This window comes from Sesamum indicum, linkage group LG3, assembly GCF_000512975.1.
Source record: "Sesamum indicum cultivar Zhongzhi No. 13 linkage group LG3, S_indicum_v1.0, whole genome shotgun sequence".
In the NCBI taxonomy this organism is placed as follows: Eukaryota; Viridiplantae; Streptophyta; class Magnoliopsida; order Lamiales; family Pedaliaceae; genus Sesamum; species Sesamum indicum.
The window spans coordinates 1,884,754-1,910,883 of record NC_026147.1 but is presented as its reverse complement, the minus strand read 5'-3'; the positions used below and the strand labels follow the sequence as shown (position 1 = coordinate 1,910,883).

The 26,130-nt window shown below is 35.3% G+C and overlaps 4 protein-coding genes across 5 annotated transcripts; 1 reads left to right on the top strand and 3 right to left on the bottom strand.

The window, feature by feature from the left end:
- On the bottom strand, positions 223-3,936 carry LOC105157001 (cysteine synthase). 2 transcript variants are annotated; one of them, XM_011073285.2, is made up of 11 exons: positions 3,789-3,936; positions 3,153-3,209; positions 2,917-3,026; positions 2,696-2,753; positions 2,303-2,566; positions 2,081-2,218; positions 1,888-1,939; positions 1,191-1,270; positions 1,024-1,083; positions 823-903; positions 223-495 (listed from the first exon to the last, which is right to left on the bottom strand). In XM_011073285.2, the coding sequence occupies exons 2-11, from the start codon at positions 3,192-3,194 to the stop codon at positions 403-405; spliced, it is 978 nt and encodes a 325-aa protein (XP_011071587.1). In that variant the 5' UTR covers positions 3,195-3,209; positions 3,789-3,936; the 3' UTR covers positions 223-402. The 2 variants fall into 2 exon arrangements, with proteins under 2 accessions (XP_011071587.1, XP_011071588.1); XM_011073286.2 differs by lacking the exon at positions 3,789-3,936 and adding an exon at positions 3,577-3,715.
- On the top strand, positions 11,019-11,712 carry LOC105156999 (ferredoxin). Its single transcript, XM_011073282.2, has one exon. It carries the CDS (start codon positions 11,115-11,117, stop codon positions 11,568-11,570), a length of 456 nt encoding a protein of 151 aa, XP_011071584.1. The 5' UTR covers positions 11,019-11,114; the 3' UTR covers positions 11,571-11,712.
- On the bottom strand, positions 11,411-13,922 carry LOC105157000. The gene is made up of 2 exons (XM_011073284.2): positions 11,998-13,922; positions 11,411-11,543 (listed from the first exon to the last, which is right to left on the bottom strand). Exon 1 carries the CDS (start codon positions 13,504-13,506, stop codon positions 12,415-12,417), a length of 1,092 nt encoding a protein of 363 aa, XP_011071586.1. The 5' UTR covers positions 13,507-13,922; the 3' UTR covers positions 11,411-11,543; positions 11,998-12,414.
- Positions 16,070-20,045, bottom strand: LOC105156998 (FRIGIDA-like protein 4a). Its single transcript, XM_011073281.2, has 3 exons — positions 19,002-20,045; positions 17,322-17,497; positions 16,070-16,862 (listed from the first exon to the last, which is right to left on the bottom strand). Exons 1-3 carry the CDS (start codon positions 19,906-19,908, stop codon positions 16,383-16,385), a joined length of 1,563 nt encoding a protein of 520 aa, XP_011071583.1. The 5' UTR covers positions 19,909-20,045; the 3' UTR covers positions 16,070-16,382.

The window sequence follows — 26,130 nt, the reverse complement described above, 5'->3', positions numbered from 1 at the left end:
TTTTTCTCTAAATATTTTCCTTAAATTCAAACCATTACTCCAAAATGCTGCCAGAAAAAGATCTGGGTTTCTGGAAGCCTTTTGCTTGTTACCATTCCTAAAACATTCACCATATGTTTACAAAATGTACAGGTTTCAGACATTAAAGAACCCCAGATGCAGCAGCATAGGCATGCAATATCAACTCAAAAGCATTCAAAATGACAAGAACCCCATAAGAGATGGTAGAATAAAATTCAATAGGGTCATTGATATAAATATGAAACTATCCATCTAATATCACTCGATTCATCCAACTACTCGAAGAAAGCTGAAGTTGTCCATCTAACGACATCGTTTTGCACACACTAATTTGTTGTGCTATGGCATCAAATCCTATCGTTGTGATGCCAGAACAAGGCTTCACGGCTCAAAAGTCATGCTCTCCGCCTCTTTTCTTACCGACTCAAAGAGCACAGAAGAAAGATACCGTTCGCCAAAGCTTGGAAAAACAACCTGCATCCGAGTTTTTGAAAAGTGTTATCAACGGCAAATTATATCTCGAAATGAATTTCAGAGTATTATCTAAAATCCATTAGCCTTTGCTTGAAATAAATGCAGTGGCAGCAGAGCTTCTCATCACCTATCAACCAACCATCTTTTATTTTCTAGTAGAGTTTTATTTTCCAATAAATAAGAACGAAGTATATAGCTATTTGGGTAATGAATTCTCTTCATATTGCTTATACTTTTTGATGTGTTGTCGTTAAAAACAACCCCATCCTCTTCAATACATCTTCAGATAGAATATTCATCAAGGAGGAAATAGTAGAGGAGACTTACAACAATGAGTTTTCCAGCATTTTCCGGTCGCTTCGCAATCTTAATGGCAGCTGCTGCTGCCGCACCAGATGATATTCCCACCTGCAGCATATTATCACATGTTTAGGGTATTCTCCGAAAGAAAAATAGGATGTAGTCATCTAGATTCCGAAGAAGGTGAAATTATCAACTATTCTTGTGAACTAAACCAATTTAACTTACAAATAACCCCTCTTTCAATGCAAGGCGCTTAGCAGTCTCGATGGCCTCGTCGCTTGAAATCTGGAAGAGATACAAGAGAAGAACATGGCGATATTTGTAACGCATCTAAAGGCTTTTCCAAAGTAGGTGTAAGTTGACAATTGAGTTCATAGAATACTGAGTCTTACTTGAATCACTTCATCAATGAGGTTAACATCCAAAACACCAGGGATAAAACCTGCTCCAATTCCTTGGATCTTGTGTGGACCTTAGGGATTATGGAATAATCATTTACCAAGTCGATAAACATACAAACCCACAATAAAAATTGAAACATAAATTGGGGCGTTAAATCCTTTGTTTAGGCTGGAAAACCACCCACCAGTTTCAATGCATTTCAACTTCATTTGTCGATCAAGTTTGATAACTAATAGAAACAGCAATTTGCGTGGCCGCCTACAGAGCTCACTGCTAATGCAGATATATGTAAATATTTTACATGATTATCGCTTAATATTTTAGTTGGTTGTATAGTCCTTATATTTGGTCTAGTAGTGTTTCATCATGTTTTGCGCGCCTGATTTGGATGTGCGTTCATGTTATTTTCCCTTGATCTCTGACTTCACGATCTTGTCTCTATAAACAAGTTTGACTCAATTTCTTTTACATCATGGAAAACAAATAGATAAATGGAAAAAAATTATACCAACGCAAAAACCGTATATGAAGATGATGGAACAATAAAAGAACCCAGCAGTTAACTGAACGAAAGCGGACTCATTGCTATTGAGAAAAGCCTACTACCGGAAAGTTTCTGTTGTTTTATTTATATAGAAACTAGAAAGACAGACAAGAATAAGATGAAACCTCATCAACGGAACTCACCTGGCTTTCCTCCAGAAAGAACAGGACTTTCCACTGGTTCAATGCCATATAGCTAAAAGACCAATTACAAGAGTAATAAAAGAAAACGAAAACCCGTAAGAGACCACTAATAAAACTAGACACATGGAGCAAAATCCTTCACTATACAAAATTTACGGCTCAGCACTTTAAGCATTCAACAGAAGATGCTAACCTTTACGCCAGGTTTCTGTTCTTTAAGATATTTTCCCGCACCAGTAATTGTGCCTCCAGTACCAATTCCAGAAACAAAAGCATCAATCTTTCCACTGGTTCCTTTCCAGACTTCAGGTCCCGTGGTTTCGTAGTGAATCTATAAACACATTACAAGTAATTCATTTAATTCTCCAAACTGGAACTAAAATCCCTTAATATAGAGGCAATGAAGATCCATTACCTTTGGGTTGGAAGGGTTTTCAAATTGCTGAAGGATGTAGGAATTGGGAGTTTTATCTCGTATCTCTTCAGCCTTCTGAACAGCACCTTTCATTCCCTTGGCAGGATCCGTGAGCACCAACTCGGCACCAAAAGCACGGAGAATAATTCTGCGTTCAAGACTCATAGAAGCAGGCATGGTGATGATAAGCTTGTAACCTTTAGCGGCAGCCATGAACGCCAGGCCTATCCCCGTGTTACCGCTTGTAGGTTCAATCAGGATGCTCTTCAGCAGAAATGCAAAAAATAACATGATTTCTTGGTCTCAAAATCCAAATTTGTACATGCAACCAGAATAAAGATTGCACCATAATTTGATTACAAATACTAAAGCAGAGAAAATATGGTAGTCCACCTCTCCCGGATTGATGAGGCCTTTCTCCTCAGCATCTTTGATCATACTATAACCAATCCTGCACAAATGAAAACATAGTTAAAGAAAACATCAGTACAGGGGAAGCGGGGAAAGCTAAACATGAACATGAAAATAAAATGACAACCAGGGACTTCCCATTTCCACAGACAAACACACCGGCACACACACGTATTGATCCGAGCCACTACAACAGGGAATACCTGTCCTTGACACTGGAGCATGGCTCCATAATCTCCAGCTTGGCCGCAACACGTGCAACACAACCATCAACAACATTGTTCAAGTATACCAATGGAGTTTTACCAATTAACTACAAAGTAAATCACAAAACTATTAACACAAACAAATCAACAATAGAAAAGCTTAAGAAGATGAAGAGATATTCAATGAAATCAAAGTTGCTTGTCCAACAAGCCCTTGAGAAGGAAAGACTTACTTCAGTGACATCCTTTGCTATTCCAGTCTTATCCTCTGCCATATTTGTGGATCAAACCTGCAATAAAAACCACCAAGAACTTCAGAATCTGACTGTCTCTCCGAAAAGCCAAAATGTCAATTACCAAAAAGAAATAACACATCATATGTTCTATGATAAAGTGAAGTGGATGCATGTCAGAATAAAAGCTGCAAGCATTCCTCTATTTTACCAAATCTGACACCCCATCGAATTTCAAAAATCAAGAAACTGTTGCTTTCAGAGAGTTCCCTTGTCAAAAATTTCCAGAAAAAAAAAAATCAAAAGAAAGTCTTTTTTGTTAAAAAAAATTTCAGTCGTTTCACCAACTACAACAACAATCTCACTGGCCAAATCCCATAAAAGCAGACCCTTCCCTAGAATGGAATAATCACTCAATACTAACCAAAATCGCGTAAGAGCTTTTTCAAAAACTCGACCAATTTCCTTCTTTTCCCCCGAGATACAGAAGTAAATTGATCGAGTTCTTTTTTCTCTTGGCAGCAAACTTAAGGCAAGACAATATTTATTCATAGCCCTCAGACAAGATTCAAACTTTGAGGTAGACAACAAGCGGAACACTAATCGAAGATTACCAGAATAATCAAGAACGATTACCTGTTAATTAGTGCTCTGCTGCTCTTCTGGTTTCCCTGAAGTGTTTGAACAAGAGCAAGTGAAATGACCTGTTTACATCGATTTATTTATAATAATGTCGTGGAATTTAATATTTGATTCACTCAGTACTATGCAATGAATGTTTCTTGAATCTTGGCCCATTAAAAATTGTTATGTCCAGATACACAGAATTTTGGTTTTTATTCTCTTATTTTTGTCGTAAACCTTACTATTTATTATGGTTTAAAGTGTTAAAGTTATTATTTTTAATAAAGTGGGAACTATGACATGGATTCCAGGTGTAGAAATATATTTTTAGATTCTATAAAAAAAATAGAGGTAAATACTAATTTATTATAATTAGTTTAAAAATATTAACTTTATATATTATCAATTTATTTGAAAATATAATTGCATATACCAATATTTCAATGACAGGAATATAAATTATATTATAAATATTAGTATAAATAATTATATTTCAAACATATTTGAAGCATATCAGATATTTTGCCACACCACAAACCATTTTAGATTTGTACTAGATTTAGATACATGAGCTGAATTGAACATTGCTCTGTCTACCTAAAAATTCGAGAGTTGATTACTTGTAAATTTCCCAGTTCATCTGCCACCGATTTGTTTGAAACCACCTGTAGATATTCGAAGGTGATGTGTAAAAATGTGTGGGGAAGTCATATGACGTACCCTCCAACTATAGTCTGACGTGTCCAGCTGAAATGTACTCGTATCTTTTCTGCTATCTCAGAAAAAAAAATTAAACTGAGTCCTTTCTATTAAACTGGGTCCTCTCTACTATTGGGCTTTATCTTTCTTGTTGATGAGTCAGCTGGACTCCCAACTGGGTCAACATGCGTGAGGGGCATCAATATTGATAATGATTACTTTAATTAATAACAAAATATTAAATCCTAGTATATTTTTACTTCACTTTTTAAATTTAATTGGTACTATTAAATAAAAAAAATTCAATAAATTTAAAATTATGCATTTTGTGTTCATTTAAGGATTATGTTTCATTATCTTGTATCAAACCAATTAATATGAAACTAAGAATCATAATATCAAAAACTTCAATATCAAAATAAAATTAATTATTCAAAAGCTCTTTATTTTGGTTTGTTTTTACAAGAAATTTCAGTTTAATAAAATTGATCAATTTTTGTTTGTACGTTTTATGATGCCTATTTTTTATTTTTAATTTTGTTTTATATTTTTGTTATATTATCTACGTGTGTCTTATGTTTTGCTACTATATTCTGAATGCCATTTAACTTTATTTTATTGACACTAAATAATTTTGAATTATATTTATAAACTATTGTTAATAAAAAAAAGTAATCTAATTAGACCATAGTGTCAGTATTTGTATTGTAAGATCCTATAATGTATGCAAATTATATTTCAGTATCAACCTTTTAAGTGTTGCCAAAAGTATTGTTACATGTTTTATTAACGATCTAAATTTTGAAATATTCTTACATAAAATTTTATTTTTTTGCCTTTATATTGTAATTTTAATTCTAGCTGGTTTAATCTATTTTATATTCAATAATTTTTAAGTTATTTTTATAAGTTTATTCCTAAAAAAATGTATTTCATTTTTATTTGTTATATGCCATCTTTAATTTATGGTTTTCAGTATAATTAACTCCTTTTCTATTTATTATTTTGTTGTTGTAAGTTGATTCTCAAAATTTATAAATTTACTTAATATGAAAAATATAATTATGCAATTCAAATTTAATTTATAACTGATGCGTTTGTATTCAATTATTTTAAAATCTTACTTTTAATTGCTATCATCTTAACATTTATTTACCGTTTGACTTTCCTTATTTTCGTGATATAAGTTAGACGTCATATATATGTATACATTTTTTTTGTGAAGTTTCTTTTTGTTTCTCAATGTTTTTTAAACTTATTGATATACCAATTGTTAGCATATTTATGAAAACAATAATTCAAATTGAATAAACCCTTAATATCAAAACTGATGAGTACCAAAAATTTTAGCCACACCATAAGGGTCAAAGGATTTTTCATGAAATTCTAAGATTATCGGGGAATAACCTTGCAAAACAGAGGTTAACACTCCCGATACTTAAGTCAGGAACGGATTAAAAAAGAAATAAAAAGGAAAACTTGAAATAAAGTGAGGATAATGGTGAGATAAGATTAAGAATGATAAATTTTGGTATAGAGTGCAAAATATAAGCTAAAAATAGCTTAAGAACTGAGAAAAAATAGTGAAAATATGTGAGTTTTAGAGTGTGGAAGGTTGTTACCAAATGGCCGCACAATGCCTCTATTTATATGCATGTACAGAGCATGATACGAGGGTTGTTCCAGAGTGCCATATGGCATTGGAAAGTCCTTCAAATTGCTATCATCCACAGTAAACTGTTTGTTATTTGGATAAATATTGACTGAGATACGTGAGCTGGACTGAACCCTACCATATCTACCTAAACATTTGGGAGTGGGTTGTTTATGGATTTCCTAGCTCGTTTGTTACTGATTTACTTGGAACCAGATATTTTAGTTAATGTGTAAAAATGTGTTGGCAGCTGATGTGTCTGGCTGAAATGGGCTTATTTTTTGGACCTGCTAGTTCAGTAAAGTAGCAGGTAAGCCTATGGGCATTTTTTTCCCTACTGATGGGCTTTGTCCGTCCTGCTGGTTGACCCTTATTTATCCCGCTAATGAGCTAGATGGGCTCTTAGCTTGCTGGGTTAGTATGCCTAGCTTGTAGGCTTAGCACAACAGGGCCATCATCACTCCCACCGCCCCCCTCCAAAAGTGTAGATCGTAGAGTTGGATTGTTGGAGTAGGTGACTGTCTTGCAAAAAAGAGAAGAATTTTCCTGCTCGCCAATAGGACGAATCCCACTGAACTTCTCGAGTAATGCCGAGGGCCTGAAGGACTCTAGCTGGAGGGTCCTTTCTGCTATGCTTCGTTGTTCCTGTAGGTTAGTATAAATACTTGACTAAAAAATACCCAATTTATTTGCTATGTAATAATGTTCCCTGCATATGTTGAGCAATGCTAAGTAGGATAAGATAATTGTTAATCCAAGTAGCTAGCATTTACTGCGATAAGCCTGTAAGTTTAGGCAACCTGTTATAGGGCAAGAAATGTTGACCTTTGTGCTCAACTGATGCATGTGTACTTATTCCAGTTGATCTTATCATTAGCAAGGAATATGTGATTTTGTTAGTAAGAGAGAGTATAGCAATGATAGAACTCAAGCAGTAAGTTAGCCTAAGTAGGTTTTATTAGCATGATGCTAAAACAGATATGTCAATAGAAGGCAGCTAGAAACTGAAGTGAGTGCATTAGCTGGTAACTAGAGATGCATGTGTCAGTTGGTGATGGCTGAGTCAGATGTGTGCGCCAGCTACTGGCGGCTTATGTTACTGCGTGCACCAGCTCACCAGCTAGAGGCAACTTATTGGAAGCATGCACCAACTATGAGCTACTTATGTAGAAGCGTGCGCCAACTAGGGGCGGCTTATTAGGAGGATGCACCAGTTGGTGGTTACTTATTAGGAACGTGCGCCAGTTGGTGGCAGTTTACATAAGTGCGTGCCAGCTGGGAACGACTTATGTAAAAATTTGGGACAGCTGGTGGTAGCGGCTTATTTGGAGTCAACTAGGAGCTGAAAATTAAATCTGCAAATAAAATAAAATGGGAAGCAAGAATTGCATTTAATGATGCAAGATAATACTTGATTACAAGGATAGAAATCTATAAATAGAGAGTAGGAAATTCAGGAGTAAACTTCATGAGATTATAAGCATCTCATGGTCGAGAAAGCCTCCTGCCATCAGTATACCTATGCTGCAGGGTTGCGTTTTAAAACTTACGGATAGGCTCAGTTGGATCAGAGGTGCCATCATAAGCAGGTAGGTGTGAAGGTGCCCGGAAATAAGAAAGGAGTTTTGCCACCATGAGGTGCTCACTAAAGGGAATGTCGCGTACAACAGGCATTGTCTCTTTTATAACTTGCTGTTGAAGCTCCACCACCTCTTTCCTCAATGACTGCCAGATTTTAGAGGGTTGCAGGGGGCTGCTTCCTTGCCTGCAAAGTCAGTAGGGGTGGATCGATCCTGCTGGAGCCTAGCAGGAACCTATTTATCGATACATTGACTTCCTAATGTTCCACTTCTTTCCAGCTGGGAAGAGGGTCCTACTCCACTAGTTTGGGAACCATGAACGGTCGAGTTGATAGTCACCATGATGAATGACGAAGTTGCGCACAAAAGCGCAGGTTCATAGTGATGGGTCTAGTTGTTGAGTCGAAAGCTAGTGCTGAGGCTGGAGTATCGGCCCCTTAGGTCGGATTGGGAACAGAAGCATTAGTAGCTCCTGTATTGGGATCTGCAGGTGAAACAATAGGACCAGGAATAGCAGGGAAGGAAGAGTTTCCCTCATAGGATCCATTGTTACCACCATTATCTTAATTCGCCACTTCTCACATGAAAGCTCAAGTGCTCCCACAGACGACACCACTGATGTGTACCAGAAATTCGGCTACACCATAATGGTCGAAGGATCTTCTGTAAACTCCTAAAATTATCGGGGACTAACCCTGCAAAATAGAGTTAGCACTCTAATGCTTAAGTCAGAAACGGATCAAAAAAGAAATAAAAATAAAAACTTTCAGTAAAGTGAAGATAATGGTGAGATATGATTAAGAATGATAAATATTAGTATCTAGTGGAAAATATCAGCTAAAAATGGCCTAAGAACTGAGAGAAAATAGTGAGAATATGTGAGAGTTTTAGGGTGTGGAAGGATGTTACTAAATGACTGTACAATGCCTCTATTTATAGGCATGTATAGAGTAGGATATGGGGGTTGTTGCAGAGTGTTTGCAGTGTTGGAAAGCCCTTCTAGGCTATCATCCAAAATAAATCATTTGTGATTTGGATAAATTTTGACTGAGATATGTGAGCCGGACTGAGTCCTATCATATCTACCTAAAAACCCGAGAGTTGATTGTTTGTGGATTTACCAACTCATTTGCTATCGATTTACTTGGAACAACCTGGAGATATTTTAGGGTGATGTGTACAAATGTATTGACAAGCTAACGTGTCCAGCTGAAATAAGTTTATTTCTTCGGCCTATCAGTCCAGTAAAGTAGCAGGTAAGCCTGTGGGTCTTATTTCTCTACTGATAGGCTTTACTCGTCCTGCTAGTGGGCCCTTATTCATCCTATTGATGAGCCAGATGGACTTTTAGTCGGCTGGACTAGTATGGCTAGCTTGTGGGCTTGGTCCATAATTTTAGGGGCATAAAAAATAATTATATTTTATACCTAGAGGCTTAATAGTTATGTTAATATATTTCAATAAGAACCAATACATTTAAATTTTAAATTGACTTATTTATTGTAATGTTGTCTATACAATTCTTCTACCACCCATTTCAATTATTTTTATCTCAATAAGATTAAGGCCTCTTATATTGTTTCATGATTAAAATTGGTACAGGACAAGTTTGTATTTTGTTTACAAGCACAAAAATTAGCTAGAACTATATGTAAATATTGGGATTGTCTAGTATAAAATTATCAAATTATCAAAATGTCCACCAAATAAGATGAGAAGTCTTGACACTTTGCCTTCCTTATTTTCTCATTCCCTCTTTTCTTCTTCTTCCTTTCATCTACAAACTAAGACATTTACATACTCATCTTCTTGCATCTAAAACTCAGTACCACAAAAGTTTTACTTAAAGATCGTATTTGACACAATAATAACATAAAACAGACAATTCTGACAATTAAAGCAACCAAAAATAAAGCCTTTTCAAGAACCCATAAAAAATCAGAAAGAAAATAATTTTGACAATTACATGATAACTTGCTCACCTCCGCCCTCCTCCACTCTAGATGGGCTGCCGCCACCACCCTCTTCCCTTCCATTAGCATTCCCCATTTTGACTCTTCTTGCCTAAGAAAAAAAAAATTCCATGAAACAAAACCTCCATCGTCTCTGCTTACATATAATAAATAATTTTTTTAATATTTTAAATTATATTATATAAAAAAAGAAAATATATAAATGAATAAATCATATTTAAAAAAATAAAAGAAAGAAATAAATTAAAGAAAATCAATTTAAGATAATAATGCTACAATTAAAGAGCTTATGAAGTGGTGTAAGATGAGGTTGAGTCACTTTTGTTTTAAAAAATATATATAATTAATTTTTTAAATTATCTAATTAAAAATATAATTTTTATATTTAAAAATTAGTACGGTGGTATCAGTGACCACCATTTGTGAATATAAAAAAAGAAGATTTATTGCTTCAAGGCTTGGCACGGCTACAAAAGTTCGTTACAGTAGTATACACAAATATATACTAGTAGTATTTGCGTGTATATAAATATTTTTATATTTTAAAATATATTATAAATAAGAGTAAAATATGTAATCAATACATTTCGTTAACAGAAAGAAAAAAAAAAAAAAGCAAAGTAATTGATCAATTAGTATAAAATTTAAAGAATTGAATAGATTATTTTATTAGTTGAAGGGTACCTTTGACTTCAAAAAAATTGGTGCATGTGAGTATGGGAGGTCTTTTCTTTTTGTGCTAGCCGTTGTAGCGCGTTGTTCCTGCGTGCATATAGTAAATAATCTTTCAAATTTTAAAATATATTATAAATACGAGTAGAATTTATAAATCAACACATTATATTAAAAAAAAAAAAAGAAAGAAAAGAAAACGAATTTATTAGTTAATGTCAAATTTGAAAAATTGAATAAGTTAATAATCTTATCAATTGGATGACTTATTTGGCTTCATAAAAGAATTGGTCCGCCAATGTCATTAACCACCATTTATGAGTATGGCGTGACTTTACTTTTTATATTATTATAAAATAACTAATCATTGTGATATGTCATTCTTGTGAACTTATAATAAATATTTTTTTATGTTTTAAAGATATTATAAATAAAAATAAAATATATAAAACAATATATTACGTTAAAAACCACGAAGAAAGAAAGAAAAAAAATAACTTATCAATTAATATATAATTTAAAATATTGAATAAGTTAGTTATCTTATTAGTGAAACGATATTTTTGGTTTTACAAAAAAATTGGTGCATTAATATCATTAACTGTCGTTTGTAAGGGTGGAGGTTATTCTCTCTTATATCATTATAGATATTGATAAATAAATTAGAAAAAAGAGAAATTAAATTTTATACCAAGAAAAACCTTATCCTCTCAAACTACCACAAACAAACCATCTCCTCCACCCACAAACCCCCACAAAAATGGCAGCTCTCCACTCATCATCATCTCTTCTTCTCAACTTCAGAAACCAAACATTTCAGCTAAACAGTCCCCGGCTCAAGCTACATTCCACCCCCAACGCCAGCCGCATCGGCCGCCGCCGGAGACTGTCCACCTCGATCCGCGCCTACAAAGTAGTCATAGAGCAAGACGACAAGAGGACGGAGCTTGAAGTGGAGCCAGATGAAACCATCCTCGCGAAGGCTCTGGACAGCGACTTGCCAGTGCCTCACGACTGCAAGCTCGGCGTGTGCATGACGTGCCCGGCTCGGCTCGTCGCCGGGAATGTTGACCAGAGCGAGGGCATGCTGAGCGACGACGTCGTCGAGCGGGGCTATGCTTTACTGTGTGTGTCTTATCCGAGGTCGGATTGTCATGTAAAGGTTATACCCGAGGAGGAATTGCTGTCTCTGCAGTTGGCTACTGCTAATGATTAAACTGGATGGGAATCCTTTTCTACTGATTCCTACTTTGTCTATCAAGTATTCTTATCTGGGTTTTTCCAAATAGTATCCAACTATTTTTTTCTTGTCATGTGTATGAACAGCAAATGTTAAAGAGAGATCCAAATTTGAAATAGATAGTTTAACTCAGGTGTAAAAAAATTTTATTCATTGAGAAGGGGGAACTTCACAATCGGGCCACTGTTTTTAATGAAATAGAAGACGCGATAGAATTTTAAATAGAAAATCTAATTACAGAACTAGCAAATTTCTAGTGGAAAAGAACCATCATGTCCTAGATTAAGATTGTATTGGTACGCGAATGTTAAGTTCATTAGCATCAATTTCAAATCAAAGTATAAAGTCGGATTACTCATTAATTAAATTCAAATCAAATTTTAAAATATATTCAAGCAATTACCCAATGAAGGCCGTTTTCTTGTGAGTTGCAAATCCAGGGATGAAACAGCCTTCCTTCATCAAGTTGGCTGCGAAAACGGAAGAAGTCTCCCGAAATGACATACCTCAAACACACACCATACGCTGTAATTATACTAACATCTGCTTCAGCAGACGAAACTCTCCATGCTCATTTAGCTCAAGATATAGGGGAGGGAAGCATCAAACTCTCTCGTGATCAGTGAATACCATGGTTGACATATCAAAGACCTCAAACTCCAGTGTTAACCAATTCAAAGACGCAGATAACCTTCAGCAGAGTATGCCTCTTGGAGGACTCCTTTTTAACGGAAAACAATCAGGACCAATACTCTCATCATTTATGGAATGCAGAAAAAGAAAACACATCTTGCTTCTGATCAATAACGGTATCTTGAGTTCATGGTGGCAGGCATCTCGTTTGTCTTGATTTCTTCTGCTTCAGTTTCACCTTGACCTCAACCCCACCATCAATGATAGACTTCAGCACAATCTGCAGCTTCCCCTCCAATTTCTCTCCTTTTCTTGGCGTATATACAACATTATGGATATCATCAGCCAAGGCTCTCTGAGCCAACACTTTCCCAACAGCAGCACAAGCACTCCTATTCTTAGTTGACCCCAGATCAAATTTCATGTCCTTGGAAATAGAATGTGAAACTGCAACAACATTGCTAGTGGCACGATGAATTATGCTAGCACGTACAGAACCTTTAGATATATAAATATCCAAACAGAATGGTTCATGATAGGGAGCCGTTTGCTGATTGAAAGTGAGAGTTCTTTGCTTCTTTCCAACGTATAAATCTCCCACTTCATGAAGCCGAGAGATTAAGTTCTTCTTTCTGTCACATCCCAATAACAACTCCGTTTTGCTCTTTTTGCTTTTCTTGGTTTCTCTTGGCTGATCCTTCTTTGAAGCTATCTCTACAATGGAAGCTGGCGTGCCATTTGAATTCTCTTTCTTCTTTTTCTCTTTACTTTCTTTCTGATCTTTCTCATTCCTTGCAGATTTCCTCCTGTGGAAATCAAATTTATATTCTTCATACTCTTTGGAATCCTTGTCAAGCTTATAAAACAATTTCCCACGAATCCTCATATCCTCAATATCATCAAAATTTGCATCCTCCTGATTCGAATCCAAGGAACTAATCACTCCATTACCATCACCACCATCCTCCTCTCCATCAATAAAAGCAGAGTTCATTTTGGGGGCTTTGTCCTCAATATTACCTCTCCAAGCATCAGCCAAACCCGAGGAGACCTGCCACGCAGTATCATCCACAAGTTCAATTTTGCAATGCTTCATATCATCCTCACTAGTTTCTGGAAATAGGGGCGACAGATGAAGCCTATTAGTAACAGAATATCCCCTGTCATGACCAAGAAACTCCGTGGCTCGCCCAGAAGAAAATCTACTACACTGGGACGATAGAAGCGACTTTGTTGTTGATCTTATGAAGATGACCCTTCTGAGAAGCAAAAACGCCATTGCTAAGTAGCAAAAGCAGCAGACCTTTTAAGAGCTAGAAACTCGACAGAATTTCCTTAAGCGACATTCCGTCGAACAGCTGGTGCTCCAGGAACAGTTCTTCATGTGCCAATTTCTTGGGCATACAGTCACTCAGTTTACACGAAAACTTACCCAAGCAACAACAACAACAACAACGCCGGAAGAACGGTTAAAGTAAGCGGTTTCGCCGGAGATTCAGATCGATCTCCACCTGAACGGAGGCTTTGAGAGGTCGTGTGTGCCTGTGTCTGAAAATAAAGCACCCCTGCCGGCAGCCGTGTCTTCTCTTTCCTACTCTTTTTCATCCATAACCCACACCCGATCCAAATTAATAAATGGCAGATTTGTTAGGATCGTCCCCACTCTTAGGGGGTTTGTATCTGATTCTAATCAAACACAACACATCATTATTTGAATTATTAGTCAACTTTAAAAATTATATTTGAATTTAAAAATCTAAATATTAATTTATTCGAGCTCAAACAAATTTTAATTGAATAAAACACGGGTTCGAATAATTTTAATATTTTTAAATATATTTTATTATTTTTGCACTAATGGAATCGAGTTTGAACCAAGTTCAAAAGTTTATCAAACAAAAAAATTTACTCAAGTTTAGTTTGTTAAGTTTAACAAATAGCGCTCAAATGAATATTTATCATTCGATTACAATCGAGCATCGAGTAATTTGATTATTTTTTCAGCCCTAATCGTACCCTTTTAACATGATTTTCCGATTTACCCTCTTAATTGTTGGATTTTTTCTATTATATGAAAAGTAACTGGTTGGACTCCACAGTCGTGTTAAAGAGGATTGCACATAAGCATATGTAGCAGAATTAGTTTCTTTTAGCAAACCCATAAAAGTACAACGCCATGAGTTCGCCAGAATCCCAAACCTCTACAACGAACTTATGAACGTACCATGGTTATGAGCGTACCGAAATCAAGACACATCAAGAAGGATTGTGCATGGTACCTATAACAAATCCACAAAGCCATTTTTACTAGTTCTGACTAGATCTGATATTTCTCAATTAATCAGCTCACTTACCTATTTACTTATTTTTGGACCAGCATGTGATTCATCAGGCTGGTGGTCCGATACGACCATCGATTCTTTATCAGTCCAAAACGGATGTGAGTGCAGTCCTGCTAAGCCCATGTGTTGGGCTCTATTTTTCCGTCGCCGTGTTTTGTCCTCAAAGATGATCAAAACTTATGGACCTATCATACGCTTAATACATCATAAAGATGATCAAAACTTATGGACTTGCCCAAAACCAAAATCCCCATACACATAGAGTACTTCTTTATTCTTTGCTTCGTACCCGGACAAAGTTCAAAAACTCGTCAACTCTCTGTCTCTCTCTCATGTGGAAACAGTCAAAAGGTTTATGAGCTCATAAAACCAACCCACTGCTTCCAAATCAGACAACATTTGCTGGCCATTGCCTGAGGAGCAGAGCCGCCCAGCAGTTTTAGTTGTTGCTGTCGGGACATAATCATCCTATTCATAAATATATCGGCAGAAAGCATACGAATAGTATAAACTTTCTAACTTAAGGAGGTGATCTCGGCCGAATTTATTTAGAAAATTTTATCAACTCATGTATTTTATATAAAAAATTTGAAACTTAAAAAGAATTTATATCTCTTTTCAATAATAAATTATGGGATAATTACACTTGTCTTCTTTTAAGTTACACGTTAATGCATATGAGGAGCTTCACCGTTATAAAGATAGTTTAGTTCGGAAAAAAAAATATTTAACCTGCAATAAATCAGTCATCAACAATCGATGATAAATATCGATTTTCATTCAGTAATCAATAATCGAGGGTAAATATCAATTTTTATTTAGTTCTTTTTGTTAATATTAGCAAGTTTAGTAAATTTTGACCAACAGAGGAACTTATTTACGAGACGGAAGCAAACTCCAAGAGTGCTATCTGTGATTACCCAAAGCAATGAAGTTCTACGTATAATTACATCAAAATCACAGAGAAGGAGAGTATACTTACCCCACAAAATAATTTAAGTATTTAGATAAAATAAAATTATAAAACTCACAAAATATTGACAATGACAAATTTTATATATTAAAATAATTAAAATGAAAAAAAGTATGTTCAAATTTTGACAAATAAATTAAAAAGTACTCATTTCTTCTAAAAAATTAAGCTCTTAACTTATTTTCTTTTAATTTTATAAATCCGTTTTCCAATATACATTTTATAAGATATTATAAGCTTCGAAATATTTTATAATATATTATAAAGAATTCATAAATTCACCCTCTTTGGGTCAGAGAAGCAAAAGAATTGTCACAAAAGACGCCTCTTTGTACAAACCCAGCAGAAAGACAGGACAGGAGATAAGAATTTAGTAGTACTAAGACTGGAACTTTGTTGTAAGCTGCAACAATCTTGTCATAAGTCCATCTTCCAAATAAGGTTAATATTCTACAGGCATCCCAAAACAAGTTATATTTCGACCACTTGTTCTATTCAGTATAAAGCCATGATCAAGAATGTTGGAATATGGAAACCCAAGAAGAGAATGAGATTATGCAGAATAGCCATCTAAATGCCACCATTGATCCTAGCATTAGTGCGAGTCGTTGCCGTTCTTTTTTTTAATTACTTTTCACAACCACCTAGTACTACTACAAGTTTTCAACAACCAGAAATACAGCCTGCCCTTGTCAAGGTCAGTAATTAAAGGATTAACACACAGATAAAAAGCTACCATTAAAGGTTAGTGATTACAGACCATTAAAATGACATTTTGGATTTTGAGTCATGATATCAGTAGTCACCTTCTCCAAGAGCCCAGTCATGTCGTTGATCAGATCAGTAGTAAGGTTGCTGGTAAGCAGGTGCCATCCCATTGTTGTATCCTCCATAAGCCGGAAAGTTAACCGGAGAAACAGGGTAAGATCCAACGATGGCCGGTGGGGGAGCTTCAGTGTAAGCATAAGGGGGACTCCTGCTTCCGTGCCCGTAAACAGCAGGAACAGCTGGGTATGCTGGGACGGGAGCGGGGTACTGGGTGTGTGAAGGAGACCTCACATATGTTGGAGGAGATGGGAAAGACGAGACATAGGCATTTGTTGAACGGCCTGCTTTGGCAGGGGGCATAGGGCCTCCGTTGCTAGCACGGGTTCTTTTAGCAGCTGGGCTTGCTGGCTTTTTCTTCTCAATTTTGGCCTTCTCTAATTGTTCAAGGCGTTTCTTAAGGTTTTCTGGTGGGAACTCAGCCTCGAGTTTGTATTCTTCAATGCACTTGAGAACAGCACGAATAGCTGATTGCTCTTTCTTGGCAGCCATGTGCTGTACAAGTTGCGTAAGGGGGACAACATATTAATAAAGCATAACCAACTCTAGTGTATGCCAATTCATACACTACCACCACTTGCGAGGAACTTTATGCCCTGGAAGTGCAACCCACATGAATAGCATACAGAGAAAGCACTCGTGAGACTGTGCAACGTGTGTGTCAGCCAATTCAGTCTCACTATCATAGTGCCTCTCACAATTTAACTAGACTACATGGTCTCAAAGGAGATCAGTGCATAAATGTGCTGGGAAGGACGGGACTAATGAAATTAGAGAAGGATAATTCAGAGTGAGGACACGGATATGAAAAGAAGAAGCATCCCATCAAACTCAAAGTTGCCAAAGTATTTCAGAAAATCTTACTTTATCTTTCTATAAAAACAGAAAGGCTATGCAACCTCAAAATAAACAATAAATCTGTAACAAAAATCTTTTTAAAAAAAAAAAACTAACCGCAGCACGGCCTGAATTGTTAGGATCCTCCAAGATTGATGTAGCAGCCTTTTTAGCATCCTTCAGAAAAGCCTTCAGAAGTGGAACAGGGGGGAATTTATCAGCGAGACCAACTTCATATGTAAAATGTACAGCATCAACTTGTTGTCCCCTTCCAATCAATTCTTCAATCATATCTGCACAAGATGCATAGAAACACTGAGACACTAAGGCAAAACGCAGCCGCCAGTGTGCCTAATTCATTCAGGGCATATGTGCAAGTATGTATGTGAAACACATAAGATACCATATAAAATGTTTGGCGGGTCCAAAAGTAGACCTTAAAGTCAACCACTTATGTTGCAAGACAATATAAATGACTCTATACAAACTTTTACCACACAGAGATCTGGCAAAACTAGAAATGAATTCCCATCATTGATATTTTCTGATCACTTACTCAAAAGGAGGGAAAGAAAGTCAATGAAATTTGTATAACTTGATTGTAAAATAAACCACATGCACACAGCAGAAAGTAAAGTACACAGACACAGGACAAAGCAATTTAATTGGGAATATGTTTGGATGGGCTCAAGCGTTCGTATAACAGGATCCTGGACCAATGAGAGAATGAGCAACTTCCTAAATAAATCATACTGCTCAAGCCTTGATGGCAGGAGCTAACAAACGGACCTATAGCTTCCATTTTAGCTGATGAGAAGTTAGATTGATGGCATTTAATATGTTAGCAGACTCTGAACAACGGCAGATACCACAGGAAATACAGAACACATCTAACCTCAACATTATAAGGCATTGTAGGCCTATTGCCTACATAAAATGTGAAATCAACTGTTACAGATTGGTACTTGAGATCAGCACCACTGACAAAGAATATGCTCCAGTCATCTATCTGACCAGACCCTAGAATAGCTTCTGCTAACCAACGTGGAAAATGCTAATGTTGTTCATGTCTGATTCACTAGAGGCCTGGAAGAGGTTAAGACTACTCTAAACTCAAGACCCAGGAGTGAAGATATCCAAGGTTAACTTTAATTACCCTACTCTTACAATGTAACTCAGCAGCCTGCCACAGTTCACTTAGCTCCACATGCAAATGCAGAAGTTACAGAACAGAGATCACAAAACTATAAGCCACTGCACTATATACCACCATTTCCCTCAAAATTAAGTGTCAGAGTCTCAATAAAGAAAGTAACCTTCACAAGTTGGCCATGGAACACAAGATAATCTGGGCCCAAAAAAAAAAAGATCACGGACAAGGTCAAATTAAGAAAGAGAGGTATGTTCCTGGTATCTCAAAGATATCTGCCAGCATCTGGCTTGCATTTAATATTAACAAATATTGGGAAAAAAAGCAGCACACAGAATGCGTTTGGGGATCGAGACACCACTCCAAACATGATGAGACCATCTTCTATTTTATGTTTCCTTTACTCATCTTGAAGAAGCCTCCAAACTATCTCATGAATCTAATGTAGCATCATAACAGTCACAAACTAATTATGGAAATCCTAACCACTTCAATAATCACAATTCAGATGCCGAACCTAAAAGTATTCCAGTCCCAACACTAATAACGCTAAATTCCACAAATTAGTACAAAAGAACCAGAGCAAACACACAATCAAAGAATAAAAAGCAGAACTAATTCCACAAGTAAACCTAGAAAAACTTTACCGGGCATCTTATCGCCAAGGCCAAGCGAAACAGCAAGCTTGGGCATCTGTTTCCTCCACGCGGACGCCACCACGAGCTTTCTATACAAATCCACATCCTCCTCCTTAACAATTCCAAAAGTCACCAAATGCTGCAAGAAGGTATGCACATCAGGTGTCTTCACATTCTCTATACCACCCCTCTCCTCCAAGCTCTTCTTCCACGTTTCTGCTATCTCCTCCGCCCTTCCCTTAATGCTCGGAGTCACAAGCATCCTCTCCTTGCCCAATACAGGATCCACCATCACCGGAATCAAAGACTCCAACAACAACACGCAGGCCCATCCCAAATCGGAACTATTACTAGTACTGTTACTGCTCGGGAGAGGAAAAACCTCGGAGATCGCTTCCAAAACAAATCTCGGTGGATCGACACAATCAGCCAAGGCTTTCGGCAACTCCGATCTGAACAACTCAAGTTCCTTCTTCCGAGCGGTAACGAAGACCCAGAACTCTTTAGCCGCCATCTTGTGGCAAAAGCTTTTCAATTTCATCAACAAACCTTCCGAATCATCAACTTCCGGCTCCTCAGTTTGGCTCTCAGCACCCGGAGCCGCCAATGAGATAGACATTTTTGTCGTTTTCTCCAGGCTCTCTAAAACAATCGACATGGATTTAGAAATGGAGGACTCGCGAGTGTCGAGAGCTTGCAGAGACTGCTGAGTCTCGTTGTTCAAGGCCTGGAACTTCGCCTTGAGAGCATCGGACTTCTTGATAAGGTCTTGTTCCAGAGAGGAGAAATGATCGGAGAGTTCCTTCCAGAGCAGAGTGCAGCTCGTCATCAGCGAGGTCTGGCGCTGAAACTCGTCGAAACTCGGAGGCGGCGGCGGAGGATGAGTCAACTCGCCGGGATCGGGCAGCGAACCCATTTTGAGAGCGAAGGATTCTGAGTTAGAGTCAGCGAACTCAGAGGAAAATTAAACCCTAGGGAAATTCTAGAGAGAGAATCAGACGAGGGGGAAAGAGAGAGGAGCGAGAAAGTGTTGGTGGCGGGCGAGATAAAGTAAAGGCAAGGAGAAGAGAAGGGGGGGGGTTGGCGGGGTGGGGGGGTACGGAGGTCGGTGACGTGGAAGATTATGAAGACGACAGGTGTGATATTGTCGGGGTTAAAAATGTAGAGGGTGGTGTAGGCTAACGTGAGCAGGAGGGGGTGGTTGGTGCGCACTGTAAACAGGTATTATTACAGTTAACGGGGCGTTCCAGAAGTATGTCAGTCACTGAAGTGGAAATAGAATGTCGCAGCATCTCTATATTTTTTTAATATTATATTTGAGGAATAATTATACTCATTTTTTCTAAAATTCAATGTAATTATATATAAATTTTTGCGATTTGAAAAATTACATTAGTACTTTTAGAGTTTGTTTTTGTCTAACAATTATGTCCATTCATTAGTCAAAATTTATAAAATTTGCTGATATGACAAAAAAATACAAAAGAATTCTAATCTACACTGACTTATTGCATTTCAAATAATTTTTTTAAAAATCAAATTACCATCATATATTTTCATGCATCAATCTATATGAGGAGGTAAATTTTTACCGTTATAAAAATAGTTTAATCCAAAAAAATTATTTGACCGTCAATAAGTCTGTAATAAGTTAATCGATGGTAAGTATCAAATTTCATTCAGTTTTTTTGTTAATATCAGCAAATTCAATAAATTTTGAGCAATTGATGGACTTATTTGATAGACAAAAGCAAATCTCAAAAGTGTTGGTTGTAATTTTCTATCACACGAGTCTACGTGTAATTATACCAAATTTTAGGGGAGAAAAGTGTAATTATCCCTACATTTTATTCTCAAAATATGGGATAATGACATTCCCTTCTCCTGAGGTTTGGTGTAAATACATGTGAATTTCGTATAGTTTGAAAAATTACATCTAACACCTCTGAAGTTTGCTTCTGTCTAAAAATAAGTATCTTTGTTAGCCAAAATCTATTAAATTTGTTGTTATGATATACCTCCTCACATACATTAACGTGTGAAGATGTATGAGGATAATTTACTCATAAAAAAATTTATTTAACCTTCAGCAAATCAGTAATAAGTGAATCAAAGGTAAATATAGATTTTTTTTAAATATTTTTTATTAATATCATAATTTGGTGAATTTTGACTAACATGAGGACTTATTGTTAGACGGAAGCAAATCTTAGAGGTGCTAGATATAATTTTTCAAACTAGAGGGGCCTACATGTAATTACACCAAATTTTAAGAGAGGGGAGTGTAATTATTTCTTAAAATAGTGCTAGTTCAATGATTTTTTTGACAATATCAAAAATATATTTTTTTTTATTTTTGTGCTCGCTCCGATCAACTACACATGACCTTACTGATAGAAACTCGACGACATCATAAAAATTACAAACGAAATATATTTTCTTATATTATTTAAAAATTATTTTAAAAAATATGATACCAATAATGCAATGTATTCTAAATTATGATACAAAAAATATAATTCTATCTTTCTCTTTTTTTTTTATGAATATTAGTAAAAAAGAATTATTTTGAAATCAAATTATTGGTATTTTATTTTGAAGTATACTTTTAAAAGATAGAAATTCAATTTTGGTCCCATGAGTTAGTTCATTTTTAGTATATCATTATCCGACATCATTAATTTTAGATCAAATTTTCTTAAAATGATTAAAATTAACTGGCCAAAAAGATTTTTTCGTTAAATTAAATGGTCAAATGACGGCCAAAATTAATTTGGTCATGTTTAAAAAACTTCGGATGAAATTAACAAGGTCGGAACATAAAGTACCAAAATAAAAATTATCCCTTTTGTGAAACATTAACGAACTTCAAATTCATTTGATATGAAATTATTATTATTTTTTTTTCAAAATTCAAATCTTTCGATCCAGATGAAGTTTTAAAGTATTTGTAAATTGAATATCTACTTCAGAGTTTTTAAAAGAATAAAAATTAAAACTAAGTAGGAAGGTGTTTTTAATTATTTCGAACTTTTTTATAATTAAATAGTTAAATTCATCTCCGTACTATTTTTTTAATTATTTATCAAATACATTACATTAATTTTTCACTCAGCGCAACAAAGATAATATTAGTGACAAAATTAAATGGTAATTTTTCCACGATATAATTTTTAGAAAATTATTAATGACAAAAAAACTTATATAACTCACTGTTCTTGGAAATTATTAACAAATTTACAGTACAACTTAATGACAATATAAAATAAATAATAATAATTATTATTTTCAAAATTCGAACTTTTTTCGAAGAATGATCACTTCATCAAACACTCCCTTAGTTCCTACCCGTGAGAGCAACCACATTTGACATGTAAATAGTTGTAAGATTTAAACGGAAGGAAGACAAATGGGGGTAGAGAAAGAGAAGGCTGAAGGGGCTGTTTGGATAAATATATTTAGGTAAAAGAAAGCTTTCGCGGAAACCGAAGAGGAAAAAAAAAGAAAGTAAAAGGCTGAAAAGCTGGAAAAAGTGGAGGGGGGAGGGGTGGTGGGGGGCGTGGCGGTGGTGGTGGTGGACCACCCTTCTGACCACCACATGGTTGCCGTCAGATAAAGTAAAGACATTGCCGGCCTTATAAACACTATTATATATGTATGTATATATAGAAAGAGAAAGAGGAGAGAGAGAGAGAGAGAGAGAGAGAGAGTATTATTGTGTAGAGATAGGGGTTGGTTGATTGTATAGCTTTGTGGCACTTCCCAAACAGCCCCTTATTATATTGCCTTTCTTCTCTTTCAAATTCATAATTATTAGTGTGGTACGATGAGATATGGTTCGAGTGGATCACAAGGAATGCAGGAAAGAGGCTGTCTACTTCTCTTTCAATTCCTACATTAATTTGTCAACTTCTTAGCTCTTCATCTCACTCCACGTCTAACCCATAGTTGAAAGTTTCCCAACTAAAATCTTTCGACGTTCTTAATAATCTGGATACGAGTTTGAAGCATTAGAACACGACATCGTCACTTAAAATAGTATACATTAACACTAAATTATCAAAAATATTTGTAAAGAACAAATGTTCATACTTATACGGATTCACGTATCCGAATATCCGCTCTACAAGTGACCTGACATCCATAGCTCCTATGTCGTGTAAGCGTAGGGATCATGTCCGATTGTAGCATTTTAAATCATATTTGGGATATTTATCTTTTTTTTTATATATTTTTATTGAACCCCTGTTAAGTCTAAAAGTGGAATTTCTCATGAATTTTGAAGCCATATTTTGTTCTGTCTAATGTTATTATTTGATTGGATGGGGTTATTATTCCTTTTTTTGAGTTTTTCCCTCATAATGTAGCATAAGAGAACTTACATTTCATATTTTAACTCAAATCCCACATAAACATAATGATTTTCTCCCATAAAACAACAATAATCGAAACAACCATGTTAACAGTGAAACCTATATTGTGCTGACATAATATGGTTGTAGGAAAATTTGTATTTTATATCGATCCGACATGATTAACTTCTTTGGCGTTTCTTGTCCCATTATTTTTCAACTCACCACATTATACATCGTAACTTCAAAAAAGTTGCAATTTTAATCCCAAGGTCCTAATTCCATAAAATTTTTGACAAAAACATCATGGGCATGGCATACGGGCTTCGTTACGTCTTGAGGGGTATTGCTGATGTTTCTAGAAGAAATTTAACAGAATTAAGATTTGGAATCGTAGTAAATTTTTTTAGAGTCATGGGATGTAATCTGCTGAGTTTTAAAATAACGAGACCAGTATCACAAAAAAAAAAAAAAAAAAATCTGAATGTAGAATGCAACTTTTCCTAAGAGGACTTAGTTCGAGTCCTACGAATGTAGATATTTGTCTACTCAAATAATATTTTGTGATTTATTGTCTTTGTTGCTTTTTTTTGTTATGAAATTGTTAATAAGTTTGATAAGATCGTGGATACTTTAATTTTTTGTATAATGTAACTGACCGTTTTTATTGGAAAAAAAAGGGTAAAATTACATATTTAATCCTATAACTATAGGTTGTTAGTATTTTTGGTCCTGTAAATTATTACATCTTACACATTAGTTATTTTAACCAATTTAGTTGTGAACATCTCATATTTATTTTTTTTATAGCAAATCTAGTCATGTGTTGATAATTTTGGTCCCCTTCATATTGGAGTAGATTTCATTTTTCGTCCATTAACTATAAGTCGTTAGGAACAAAATTGTCAATACACGACTAGATTTGCTAGAAAATGACTAAATGTGAGATGTTCAAGACTAAATTCATAAAAACAAGGTGACTAATTGTATAAATAAAATAAGTTACAGGACCAAAAATACCAACGAAGTATAATTATAGAACCAAAAATATAATTTTACTAAAAAAAAAAAAAAAAAAAAAAAAAGAGGCAAGTAATGGGTGTGGGGATGCATGAAGGAATGAAGAGAAGAGCAGGCATGCGCACCTGCGAAATCTGATGTCTGTGAACAGTAGTAGTAAAGCGCACTCCACTCCATGTCATCTGCATGGTGGAATCTTTGGATTAGCACTTTTGCTTCGACTTAAATTTACCCTAATTCCACGTGCTTAACCCTAACCCTAACTCTAACCCTAATCTTGTCTTTTCAATTTTCCTTTTATGTTTGATTACACGTATTAGTGGATGTAATGATAGAGACAAGAGTGCATGCAATTATAAGCTTCTAGCATTAGGGTTTTCTGTTAATTAATTAATTAATTAATTTGATAATCGTACCCTAATTGGGACTCTACTAATTATACATACATGTGAATGTATTTTACACTAAAAGAGATGCCATTATTTATAATGATTAATTATTATAATTAAAAGTAAAAAATAATACAAATACTAATTAATCACAGGTGTTCAACGACTATCAGTCGTTGTTTTTGTAAACGACACCAAAATATTAACTACAGCTAAAAACTAGGCTTAAAGGCAATTTTTGTTCCCTAATTTCAGGCCATTCTTATTTTAGTCCCCTAAGTTACTAGGGTTCTATTTTGGTCCTGTAAAACTGAAAAAATCTCAATTTTGGTACAAATTTGGTCAGAAAGTTGAGTCACTCGCCGGAAAATGTCACATGTCAAGCATGTGACTTTTTAAATTGGGACTTGCATTGTGATTGGCTGAAAAAGATGATGTGGTGAAGACATGGCCTGAAGTTAGGGGACTAAAACGAGAATGACCTGAAGTTAGGGGACGAAAATTGTCTTTAAGCCTTTTATTTTCAGTCAATCACAATGCAAGCCCCAATTTAAAAAGTCACATGCCTGACATGTAACTTTTTCGGCAAGTGCCAATCAAATTTGTACCAAAATTGAGATTTTTTCAGTTTTACGGGACCAAAATGGAACTCTAGTAACTTAGGGGACTAAAACGAGAATGCCCTGAAGTTAGAGGATGAAAATTGCCTTTAAACTAAAAACTATGATAAATATTTTGGTTATAGGTAAAACCAAAGCAAATATGATTAATCGCGATCCAAATTTAAATTTTACATCAATTTTGTTTGACTGTGGTAAATAGTATGATTTGCAATGATTTTAAGCTGCAATGGTTTATTGTTTAGAGGATAATATTTTTTCATTATGTTACATATAAATATTTATGTATGTATACATTTCTTTATATGAGCAAATGCGGACCGACTGCTATACGACATCATTTAGAGGTGCATTATAATTTACCTCGTGTTCTTGATCTCAAGAGTATGAGATATTCTAATTCAGATCTGATCAGGTCTAAATAATTATATAATAACAAATATAATAAGTAAGCATACAATTTAAGAAGAGTGATTTATCATATAAATTACACTTGTTATGTGATTAATTCGAACCAACTAGACCTAATCCCAAAAAGAACAAATTACTTTCTTTTTATTTATTTATTTGACGAATTAACTAACTAGTTTTTTCAAATACCCATAAAACATAAAACTATTTTTTTATATAAAAATAACAATAAATTGACTTAAATATTGAAGAATTACAATCATATATACATCTTTACAACCCTTCTAACATTTATTTATAGAGTAGGACGTACCCAAACATATATATGAAGGAGTTGTCATTCCTA

What these genes read in the sequence shown, in the direction of transcription:
- LOC105156998 (XM_011073281.2), bottom strand. Translation starts at nt 19,908, where the DNA reads ATGGGTTCGCTGCCCGATCCCGGCGAGTTGACTCATCCTCCGCCGCCG. An exon ending in CCTTGGCGATAAGATGCCCG is followed by an intron (nt 17,498 to 19,001) that starts GTAAAGTTTTTC and finishes CATCTTGTGCAG; the next exon opens with ATATGATTGAAGAATTGATT. An exon ending in ACAATTCAGGCCGTGCTGCG is followed by an intron (nt 16,863 to 17,321) that starts GTTAGTTTTTTT and finishes CAACTTGTACAG; the next exon opens with CACATGGCTGCCAAGAAAGA.
- LOC105156999 (XM_011073282.2), top strand. Translation starts at nt 11,115, where the DNA reads ATGGCAGCTCTCCACTCATCATCATCTCTTCTTCTCAACTTCAGAAAC.
- LOC105157001 (XM_011073285.2), bottom strand. Translation starts at nt 3,194, where the DNA reads ATGGCAGAGGATAAGACTGGAATAGCAAAGGATGTCACTGAA. An exon ending in TAGCAAAGGATGTCACTGAA is followed by an intron (nt 3,027 to 3,152) that starts GTAAGTCTTTCC and finishes TTTACTTTGTAG; the next exon opens with TTAATTGGTAAAACTCCATT. An exon ending in TCATTGATGAAGTGATTCAA is followed by an intron (nt 1,084 to 1,190) that starts GTAAGACTCAGT and finishes TATCTCTTCCAG; the next exon opens with ATTTCAAGCGACGAGGCCAT.
- LOC105157000 (XM_011073284.2), bottom strand. Translation starts at nt 13,506, where the DNA reads ATGGCGTTTTTGCTTCTCAGAAGGGTCATCTTCATAAGATCAACAACA.